General features: G+C 38.2%; 1 protein-coding gene across 1 annotated transcript in view; it reads right to left on the bottom strand.

Annotated features, from left to right (window-relative positions):
- SYTL3 (synaptotagmin like 3) overlaps positions 1 to 12115 on the bottom strand; it is a 101140-nt gene that overhangs the window by 54438 nt on the left and 34587 nt on the right. The window contains exon 4 of the mRNA XM_044675732.1: positions 2507 to 2571. Coding sequence (XP_044531667.1) covers positions 2507 to 2571 — 65 coding nt within the window. The remainder of the gene's footprint in view (positions 1 to 2506; positions 2572 to 12115) is intronic.

Here is a 12115-nt window from a genome sequence, read left to right as displayed (position 1 = left end):
CTTATGGGTAAATATTTAATTACTGGGTTTAGAGAAAGGGGAGAAGGAGGACTGATTGGATAGGGAATAACAGACTGGGAACAAACACAAAATGGGAATCACAGACTACGCTTACCGACACAGATTAGAGACAGTTTGGACTGACTCTTGGAGTTAACTCCAACTGACGTCCAGGCTGGGAGACTACTAAAAACTATAGGAAACCCTCTAAATAGTGAAACTAGGACAAGGGACTTACAAATTCAAGTTTATTATAGATTAAAGGGCAGGGAATAAGGGGAGAGGTCACCCTGACAACTAGGACTCTCTGGACAAAACACGGGAGCTGGGAGAGGGAATAAATGTCTCCACTACACTACCAAGCCGTCAGCGTGGCTGGCTGAAGGGAATAGGGTTTCTCACAAGTTTGGTTCACTGCTGCTTCCATGTTGGCCACAGGAAACAGGCTCTCAGCAATATAATCCAGGAGGGTAAAACCGAGGAGCTTGACTCAGACTGGGATGTCCAGCACCCAGCCTGATGTTTTTGCTCAACTTGCAGGTGTTTCTTTTGTGAGATGGATCCACACTTCTTCCTGGGCTCTTGACTGGGATAGCTAATAACAGGCACATACTCTAACTGCTTCAGCTCTCCCTCCAGAGTCACTCAAGGAAGAAAATATGGCTTCCCTTCCTCTTCATTCCATAATTGGAACTCTCAGTCCTTAGACAGCGTGGGTATTACCTTATGCTAAATATTTTAAATCCTAATTCCTCTACAACAGTGTTAAGTGACTTGATCAGGCTCATATACCTAGGAATTATCTGAGGCCAGATTTGAACCCAGGACCTCCCATCTCTAGTCCTGCTGCCCTCACAATATATGTCATAAAGTATACATGTCAACACTCAAATGAATCAGTTTTTTCTCCTTTACAATGCATTTTCTATTGAGGGAACAAGCATTTATCAAGTATTAAATTTTTTAAATGTAATTCGGAAACAGTTAATAAAATAAAAAATATCTTTAAAAATGTAAATGTTAAAGTATATCTATCGGAAAAGCACAGTACAAAACAAATCAACATATAGCTCTACCCATAACCATAGAACTTATGAATTCGTGCCTAGTACTGTATCTTATTACTGCATTGTACATAATGGGCATTCAGGAAAACTAGGTTTGAATTCCAACTTTGTTCCATGGTAATATGGAAGGAGAGTTGTCCCACAGGGCTCCGATATTTATTCATTGGATGACTCAGGAGAAAGTTTATTTCTTCAATCCTTAGTTTCCTTACCCATAAAATGGGGATAAAAATACTTTAACTACTTCTTGGAGTTGTTGTAAGGGTCAAATAAGATTTTATATATATATATATATATATACATATATATATATATATATATACACAAAACATCTTGTAAACCCATTATTATTACTCATTGAATGAATGACAATTTATCACATGTAGTCACTCAAACATTTGTGGAGCAATTGTAGTTTACAAGTCAGTATGGGGATGCTGAGATGTCCAAGATCCACTAACTCCCCTCAAGAAACTTACAATCCAGAAGGAAAGACACATAGATATCAATGATTACAACAAAAGGCTGTATGTAATAAGGAAACAACATGAAGAAGCTAGATTTACAGTCAGAGATTTTATTGTGTCTTAATCTTTGTAACCTTATTTATTATTGTTGTTGTTGTTTTTGGCAAAGAGACTGGAGTGGTTCATCATTTCCTTCTCAGATTCATTTTACAAATAAGGAAACCGAAGCAAACCAGAGTTAAGTGACATGCCCAGGGTCACATAGCTAGTAAGTGTCTGAAGTGGGATTTGAACTCAGATCTTCCTGACTGCAGAAGGGGAGGGTCACTGGGCTGAATGCCCCCTAAATTCAATCCTTTGAAGTCCTATAAGAACAGTGGGAAAAGGGAATAATAGGAATTTTAGAGTAGAGAGGTTACTTTGGGCTAGATAAACAGGGAAGACTTCCCAGAGAAGATGATATTTGAGCTAGACCTTGATGGAAGATTTCAACTTTGACAGAGAATTTGGACTACTATGGAATGGGAGCAGGGGTCGATATGGGAGTGACACTGCCTTTTTTGAAGAAAAAAGTTCATAAGATGGGCAATCCCATTGTATATGAGATGCCAGCTCTTCAACTTAACCTTGAATACTGGGTAATCCTTATAAAGGCTTTAAATTCTAAATATCTTCAACTTCTTACACAAAAGCTAAATATTATTTAAAACTATTATTATAGGGGCAGCTAGGTGGCTCAGTGGATTGAGAGCCAGGCCTAGAAATAGGAGGTCCTGGGTTCAAATCTGACCTTAGACCTTTCCTAGATTTGTGACCCTGGGTAAGTCATTTAACCCCTATTGCCTAGCCCTTACTGTTCTTCTGCCTTGGAACCAATACAAAATATTGATTCTAAGATAGAAGGCAAGGGCTTTTTAAAAAGCTATTATTATACAGTTTTATTTGATAAAAACTGAAAATTATGGCACTTACTTTCAGCTGGAAATTTCTTGGCTCGTTCCTCAAAAAACCACTCTCCAGTTTTGATTTTTGCATCTCTGAAAAACAAGTGAAAAGGCAAACCTCAGGGTAAAGAGATGTGAAGAGGATACATGGAATCCTGTTCTGCACATTGCAAGAATTCCAGATGAAGGAACCAAGGCACAGAGAACCGAGATCCAGTGATGGTCAGCCTAGGTCTCTCTTAACTCCTTTTCTAGAGTTCATTCCCCCTATATCTCTAGATTCATTAACTGACATATACATCATTTTTAGCTAATAATAATGTCATTAATATTCATCTATTTTAAAAGGTGGAATTGGCTGAGCAGATCAATTCGATTACCCCAGCATGCCTAAAAAGTAATGTTATACTCTGGTACATTAGCCATGTAGGAACCTTTCTTGATTGAATCAAACCAATGGAAGGCATTCCATCCCAAGTGTGAAAAGGGCATGATCTGATGCAGGCCTTATATTTTCAGAGGCTGATCATGTCATTTGACTTCCAGGAAAAGGGAGATAGTATTCCATCTACTAAAATCCCATAGGAAATGTCAGCCAGACCAGGAGACATGAGGAGTTGTCAAGAATAAAATTTTGAAGATACAAAAAGAAACAATTTTAATAAGAATGAAAAAAAGGGAATTGTTTTAAAAGGCTAATATGACTATACAGGGGACTTTGCAACCAATTTAGAGAAGAAAAAAATGCACAGATCATAGTTACATGAGTAAATAACAGAGAATAAGTATAAAAATTCAAAATGGCCTTATAGGAATAATATCATCAATATTTAAAATCAGATTGAGCTAGTAAAGAAAGTTGAAGCTAGTAAAAAATGCGAGGGTCAACAGAAAAACATTTTTAAAATAACTCCTTACCTTTTGCCTGAGAACCAATGCTAAGTATTCATTTCAAGATAGAAGAGTGGTATGGGCTAGGCAGTTGGGGTCAAGTGATTTGCCCAGGGTCATACGGCTAGGAAGTGTATGAGACCATATACGAACTCAGGAATTCCCATCTCTGACCCTGGCACTCTATTCACTGAGCCACCTAGTTGTCCTCAACAAAATATTTTTCACATTTTTGCACTTTAAAAAAGCTGAATTGAAGGAGACAGATTGGTTACACAGTAGACAGAGCACCAGCCCTAGAGTCAGGAGGACCTGAGTTTAAATCTGATCTCAGATACTTTCTAGCTGTGTGACCCTGGGCAAGTCACTTAACCCCAGTAGCCTAGATCTTGCTTTTCTTTTGTCTTGGAATTGATACTAAGGCAGAAGGTAAGGGTTATTTAAAAAAATAAAAAGCTATATTGTGGATCAAAGAAGGAATAGCACCACTGATGAAGGTGGACAGGAAAAAAATAAGTAATAATGCAGGCAAAGGTAGACGCCTTGTTCTTATTCCACTACTCTGCCAAGGAGATGGATCTTTGGCTTGAAGGAAAACATATAACAATGGCTAAAAGAAAGTTGATACCTCAGATAAGAGAGAAACTAGCAAAGGATCCCTCTACCCAGCAAAGAATTCAAGTCACTTGGCTATGAGGATGCAACCTAGGGTAAAGAATAAAGCTGTTAAGTTTAAGAGAGTGCTGAACCACAACAGAGTAACTTAAGAAAGATTGTGGAGAACCAAAGGGCCATGGGAAGAGAGAATAGCAAGGGTTCTCCCAATTTTCTTTTTTTCCCCTTTCTTCTCTTCGTTGGAAGTAGTTTTATTTTTATTTTTTAGAAAAAATTTTTCCATGGTTACATGATTTATGTTCTTGCTCTCCCTCCCCCACCCCCACCCCCAGTAGCTGATGCGAATTTCCACTGGTTTCTTCCTGTGTCATCTATCTAGACCTATTTCCATATTGTTCTAGGGTGGTCATTAAGAGTCTACATCCAAATCATGTCTGCATCAACCCATTTGTTCAAGCAGATGTTTTTCTTCTGTGTTTCCTCTCCTGTAGTTCTTCCTCTGAATTTGGGTAGCATTCTTTTCCATAAATCCCTCAGAATTGTCCTGGGTCATTGCATTGCTGCTGGTACAGAAGTCCATTACATTCTATTTTACCACAGTGTATCAGTCTCTGTATATAATGTTCTCCTGGTTCTGCTCCTTTCACTCTGCATCAGTTCCTGGAGGTCTTTCCAGTTCACATGGAATCCCTCCAGTTTATTATTCCTTTGAGCACAATAGTATTCCATCACCAGCATATACCACAATTTGTTCAGCCATTCCCCAATTGAAGGGCATACTCCACTTTCCAGTTTTTTGCCACCACAAAGAGCGTGGCTATAAATATTTTTGTACATATCTTTCTCCCTATGATCTCTTTGGGGTACAAACCTCAGCAATGGTATGGCTGGATCAAAGGGCAAGCATTCTTTTAGTGCTTGCAATTTTCAAAAAAGGGGAAAATGTGGAATCTTTGCCAATAAGCTTGGTTTTCATTTCTGGGGAAATGCTAGAACTTTGGATTCTAGAACAGAGGAATCAAACATGCATCACCACATTCACTAGTGTATCCAGAACCAGGCTAAAATGTAGTTGGGAAATATTTACCAAAATAAATAAAAATACAATAAAATCAAAGATAATATTACATTTTAAACCTAAGTCAACAGGAGGTTCAAAGGGGTCCCCTAAATATGGATGAGTGGCCCCCATTTTTATTTAGACACCATTAGTCTAGAAGCTGGTTAATGAACATTTAGAAAAGGAGATAATTCGAAAGAACCAACATGGCTTCATTGGGATTCGGTCTTGGTGGACTTTATATGGAAGGGAAGAGAAGGGAAGGGAAGGGAAGGGAAGGGAAAGGAATAAGCATTTATAGAGTCTATTGTGTGGCAAGTGCCTTTACAAATATCATCTCATTTGATCTCACAACCATGAGAAGTATGTTCATTTATTATCCTCATTTTACAGTTGAAGAAACTGAAGCAAACAGAGGTTAATTAACTTGTCCTGGGTGATACAGCTAAGGCTGGACTTGTACTCAGGTCTTCCTAACTCCAGGTAGGTGTTATTATTATGGCCATTTTAAAATGAGGAAACTGAGTCTGAGAAAGGTTAGGTTGTAAAGAATCATATAGCTAGTTAATGGTGTAGAATCTGAACTCTGGTCTTCCTGACTCCAAGTCCAGAATTCTAGCTGCTGTACTAAAAATACATAACAAGGGACAGCTGGGTAGCTCAGTGGATTGAGAGCTAGGGCTAGAGAGGGGAGGTCCTAGGTTCAAATCTGGCCTCAGACACTTCCCAGCTGTATGACCCTGAGCAAGTCATTTAACCCCCATTGCCCACCCTTACCACTCTTCTGCCTTGGAGCCAATGCACAGCATTGACTCCAAGATGGAAGGTAAGGGTTTAAAAAAAACACATAACAAATGCACTTTGGGTGTGTTTTGATCATTTTTTTCTTGGGGTTAGGGGGTTGGGAGATGTTTAGATGTACCTGTAGATTAGTCGCAGAATGAAATTATCTGTATATATTATATTAATAGGCATGTTTGGAGTCTTGTATTCAGACATTTTTAGCTACTGCAGATTCTGTTTGGAAATTCCATATACACTTCCCAGTTGTTGTTTTTTAAGGGTTGGTTTGGGAGACATTTGACTTTTATGCTAGCATCTCCTTTTTATGATTGTTGTTCAGTTCCATGTCTGAATTTAGAAATTGGGGGGGGGGGAGGAGAAGCTTCATGAGGAAAGGAATCATTTCATGCAAACATAGCTGTCCCAGTGCCAAGTGCAGTAGATTCTTAATGAAAAACGAATGAAAGAAAGCCCTTATCTTCTGCCTTAATATCAATTCTAAGACAGAAGAGTGGAGGAGTTTGCATAGCAGCAATATGTGAAGAGCCTTAAAATGCTGGAATGAAAGATTTCTATTTTATTCTAGCCACTGAAAGTTTATATACAGGGGGTGATCAGATTAAAACTGTATTGGGGGGGAGGCAGCTGGGTGGCTCAGTGGATTGAGAGCCAGGCCCAGAAACAGGAGGTCCTGGGTTCAAATCTGGCCTCAGAGACTTTCTACCTATGTGACCCTGGCCAAGTCACTTGACCCCCATTGCCTAGCCTTGACCATTCTTCTGCCTTAGAACCAATACACAGTATTGATTTTAAGACAGAAGGTAAGGGTTATAAAAAAACAAAACAACCCCTCCCCCCCCGGATTTTAGGACCAATAGATTGAAGGAGAAAGAGAAAAGGTAAAGGAATATTTGTGAGTTGGCTGTTAAAATTGACTATAGGTGATAGAAAAAAAGATGCCTATGTTAGAGTGATAGCAGTGGGAATAGAAAGGAAGGAGAGCTGTAAGACCTTATGAAAGTGGCTTAACAGTTGATAACTACTGACTATGAGATTAGAGAAAAGGATAATATTAAATATGCTCATATCAGTGTGTGTGTATATTCATATATATAAAATATGTGGGTATAGGTATATATGTATGTACATAGAGAGATAGATAGATAGATAGATAGATAGATAGATAGATAGATAGATAGATAGTTCTGGCGGGGAGAGGTAATACATTTACAAAGGTTGTTCACATAAATAACTAATTATTTGCCAGGTTTCACCAATCTGTCTGCTTACTACAGTCATACTAACATCAAATAAACACACACACACACACACACACACACACACACACACACTTTCTTTTCCGGCACAAACTGTTAGAGAACATTATATATCCGTCATCTGGTGACTATTTTTATTGCTGAGTAGAGAGTCTTTGGGAAGTATTCGTCAAGCTTCATAATATATTTGTAAGACTGTTCTTGCAGCATGGAGCTAAGAAGCATAGGATTGGAAAAAGAAACTGGATCAGCCCTGAGCTGGAGCATGCGAGTCATACAATTTAGGTACTCTAGGACAACCTCAGGTTTCCCACTCACATGTGTCTCCTCTCTTCAAAAGCCACGATCTAGTTCAGATCCTTTTCACCTCTCCTTTGGATTATGGGTGACAGCCCTCAAATTTGTCCATTTGCCTCATGTCTATCCCCTGTGAGAATTTTTTTAATACTATATTAATTCCTATGTCAGGATCCTGGATTAGAAAGGTTCCAGTCAATCTGTTGACTTTTACATTCCCTTTGTTCTTAGGAACTCCAAGGAATGTTCCCCTCCACCCTATAAAACCTGGGTAATAGATAAAAATGTTCCTACTAGGTACATGACTGCCCTCCCCCATTATCTATTGGGGTGGGGAGTGGTTGAGAGTCTTGATGGACAACCTCTTCATTAACTATTCACCAATCAGAGATGTCTTAAGATACCCAAAAGGGATTGATTAATGAGCTCCCAAATGGTATATGGACCTACGTGATGGAACTTCTGGTGTGTGAAAGGAACCCCCTCCCAGAATCACGTACTGGGATCCCACCTGTGTCCCAGTGTACAGCACATGAGTGCACTTCAGCACGGGTCACGGGACACTGACCTAGACGATATAAAAGAGGGGGTTCCAGGAAGTGGGCTTTCTCTATTCCCTTGGACTTAGTGGTAAAAGGATGTGGGCTAAGAGAGAGAGAGCCTTTGGAGGAGTATCCAAGTGGCTAGTTTGAGAATAGGCCTCAATCTCTCAATCTGTCTTCTCTTGTTCAAGAAAATATTAATAAACTATGGAAATTAAGGACCAAAATTTTAATTCAGCTTTAACACTGGTCTTTGGCCATAGAGAGGACTCCTGACATATTCATTTATTGGTTATATGACAGCCTAATCAATAAATTCATATTCTAACTCCAAAACCAGTCTCTCAAATATTTATAATCACTACATCCCTCTTCAATCTATCTTCTATTACTCAGTTACCAAAATTATATTATGAAAACACAGACCTGACCATGCCACTCTCATGCTCAGTAAACTCCAGAGGTTACCTCTAAAACAAAGTATTACCCATCCTGTTTGACACTGAAAACTCTTCACAAGGTGGCTCTAAGGTCTTTCCAGCTTTTTAATACATCAATGTATGATTATTTCAAATCTGAATTTTTGTTTTCCCTTCACATATAATATTCTGCTTCCTGACTCTATTCCTCTGTCTCCTGTCTTTTCTTCAACCCCAACTGCTAGTGGTTTCTCTCTCCTCACCCCCATAATTACTTTGCATTTACATTGTCTATATTTTGTTTCTACTTATGTGGGTACCTCTTGTTTTCCTGAAATTCCTGTTTTGCCTTTTTTTTAACTTAAAAATTTTTTTTATTTAAACCCTTACCTTCCACCTTAGAACCAACACAATACTGTGTGTTGGTTCTAAGGTAGAAGAGTTGTAAAGTTTAGGCAATGGGGGTTAAGTGACTTGCCCAGGGACACACATCTAGGAAGTGTCTGAGGCCAAATTTGAACCTAGGATCTCCCATCTCTAGGCCTGAATCTCAATCCACTGAACCACCCAGCTGCCCCCTATAATGCCTTTCTTGAGGGCAGGGACTGTTTGTTTTTTCATCGTTTGCCCAATGCCTATCACAATACCAGGAACACAGTAGGTGTTTAATAAATGATTGATTTATAGAAACTGCTTCCAACAGGAAAGAAACTTGACTCTACAATCTAAGCCAATATATTAATAAGAGCTTATGAGTCCATTCATCTTCAGAATTTTTTCTTTCTAGCTCTTAAAGGAAGGAACTATGCCAAGAAAGTGTAACAGACTAATGGTGCAGTAAATATATTCTCATTTGAAGTGCCCCTTTCTATTACTAAGAATGTCTCTTTCATCCTAATAAACATGACATGTTTCATCAGAGTGAGAACAAAAGCAGTGTGCTGGACTGAGAAAACCTCCATCTGATGAATGTACTGACTTTCATATTCAGACATGGCACTTTGGCTCTGATTCAATATCCTTAACATAAATGCTTTGAGTTCTTTTTTCTATTAGTGGTGATAGATCTGGGACTGATCCATTCACCATCTTTCCTCTACTCATCCTTATTATCAGCAGCATACATCTGTGAGACACATAGATGACTAGGAATAAGGATGTGGTCTATGGCCATGGAGGAGCAAAATTAAATGTCCTCATCAGGGATCAAACCCAAGAATCACATCACTAGTTAGTCACATGTGTACCTTCTTAAGAATCCCTTCTACAAGAATTGCCAACAAGTGATCATTTGACCTCTGCCTCATGACATCCAGCAAGAGGAAAAAATCTGCTTTCTCCCAGAGGCAGCCCATTCCACTTTTGGACAGCTCTAATTGAACTTATTATTGTGAGCATGCTATAAATAACTGTGCAAACAAGACAGATGCCTGATAAATACCACTTATCCATCTTCATAAAGACATGAGCATCATGGGAATTATAGGTGGGAGGAGGAGAAAGACAAACCCTTGTAAAGGAGTCACCCAATTTGCTAATCGCCTTCCTCTGCTTCTTTAAACACAGAATATCCTAAAAGTCTTACTACATTAAAACTTTGGGGATACATTGTATTTGGGGAGTATGAGTACATCATTAAGACTGTCCATCTGTTATCCTTCATTCATCCTACATGACTAGCCTGCCTCTTTTTCACAGCACGTATATCTTTGATAATATCTTTTTATGTCAACAATTGTGGATAAGCTATCATTTAAAAAATGGTGCAACCTCCTTCCTCCCACCATATTTCCTTTGTTCTTTGAGTCACCTGTAATTTGGTTAAGTCTTTCATGATTCATTGCCACATAGTATTAGTAGGAAAACTTGAGGCATAAACCATTGGGCTTCTGTGCCATAGAATAGATTGGGATCCTTAAATATATGATGTACTTTCTCTAGTACAATCCAACTCAGGCTTCTTCTTTTCAGTTTTGTACCCAGCTAATTGTCCATCTGCAGTACTTGCAATTAATACAATGTCATCTTGTAAAAAAGAATTTTCTTGCAATACAAGAGAACAAGTTAGGTAAGCATATCCGTATTCAGTCTACCATTTAATATCTCTATACATCTATAGTTGTATGTCAGTCAGATGATTTTAATGCATATGTAAGAAAAACTTTTTTGCAGACAATCTAGGGAGGAATGAATGTCCTTTTGTTCTACCAAGTCACATTAAAGAAATAAACAAGAACTTCCAGCTAAAATGGCACTGGGGTCAAACCCAGAGAAGCCTAAATCTCCCCAAAATACCACAAGAAACTTCTAAAAATGCTCCAAGAGAAGTAAGAATAAAGAATAAAGAAAACCAAAGGAAAACGATGATAAGTACCTCTATCCATCCCAGAACTATACAAGATTACAGAATCAAGGATCCTGTAGAAAGTCATAATGAAGATAAACAAGTGTAGGCAGAAGGTACAGCATGAAAATAACCTCCAACCTACCATTCTGATCAGTGCCTAGTAGCAGATGTGAGCTACAGCAGGAGACAGAGCCTAGATAGGGCCAGAGCAATACTGAAACAGTGCATTTTCTAGGCAGCCCCACCCAAACCACAGATTGGGTTAGAATAGTGCCCAGGTGGTCAGAATCCAAGCTACAACAGAAGATAAATCAAAGCCAGGACCCAGCATAGCCCTCAGACGACCCAAGTCTGAACTGTAGCTAGAGACAAGACCAGCATGGCACTCAGACCGTCTGACCCAAACCAAAACAGAAGGCAGCTTCAGTCAAGGGGCTTCGTAGCTCATCCCAGAGCCCCAGCAAGATAATAATATCTGAGAAGCCAGGTTTTTAGATCCTTGCAGAAGCCCGAATACCAAAACAACTGATGATATCTGGATAGGACCTCATAGAGTCCCTGTCTTACAGTGGTAAGGTAAGGCTAGAGGAAGAGGAATAGCATAGCCTAATAAAAACAACACTGCTTTTGAAGTCAGAAGACAAAAATTGAAAAGCTATTTCCCCTATGGAGGGAAGAATGGGGAGGTAAGGATAATTTTTCAAGCAGAAGGATGTTCTGCATAGACACCAAGAACTCTGATCATTTGTGGAAATTTTGATTCTCTGATGCCCATTCAGCTGCAAATGTGCCTCTTAAGGAAACAAAAAATTATTTAATTTTATTTTTAAAGAGTAGTGGGGAGCATAGTTTTAAAAATCAGTTTATTTATATATTTTATATATATTATTTCTATAACGTTTATATTTTAGTCAAATTTTTATAATAGTTTATATATTATTTAGATATTTTATGTTATGTAACATAATTTCTATATCTTGTATATTATAAAAACTTGTAATTTATATCTTGCATATTATTTAGCTACTTTATATGATATAATTTATATATTTATTTTAATTTGTAATTCTTGTTATAGCAGATTTTGATATTTAGATTTTATATAATAATTTATAATGTTTCTATTTTATATATCAATTTATATATCACATTTCTATATTTTATATTATGTATAATACTAAATCATATAACATCTTATAAATTTATTGGTTTATGTGGGAAAGGCTTCAGATAGAGAGCTATAAATCCCATGGGGTGACAATATTAAGCTGCTCCTGGGGAGATTACCACTAAAGGAAAGGAGCAAGGTAGGACCAATAGGAGAGGAGCTAACTGGAGAATGTGGAAAGACAAGAATGCCATCAATCCATCAGTCAGCAAGCATTTAAGTATCTACTCCATGTCAG

This window comes from Gracilinanus agilis, chromosome 4, assembly GCF_016433145.1.
Source record: "Gracilinanus agilis isolate LMUSP501 chromosome 4, AgileGrace, whole genome shotgun sequence".
Lineage (NCBI taxonomy): Eukaryota > Metazoa > Chordata > Mammalia > Didelphimorphia > Didelphidae > Gracilinanus > Gracilinanus agilis.
Note: the sequence above shows the minus strand (reverse complement) of the source record. Positions and strands in the feature narration are given on the sequence as shown.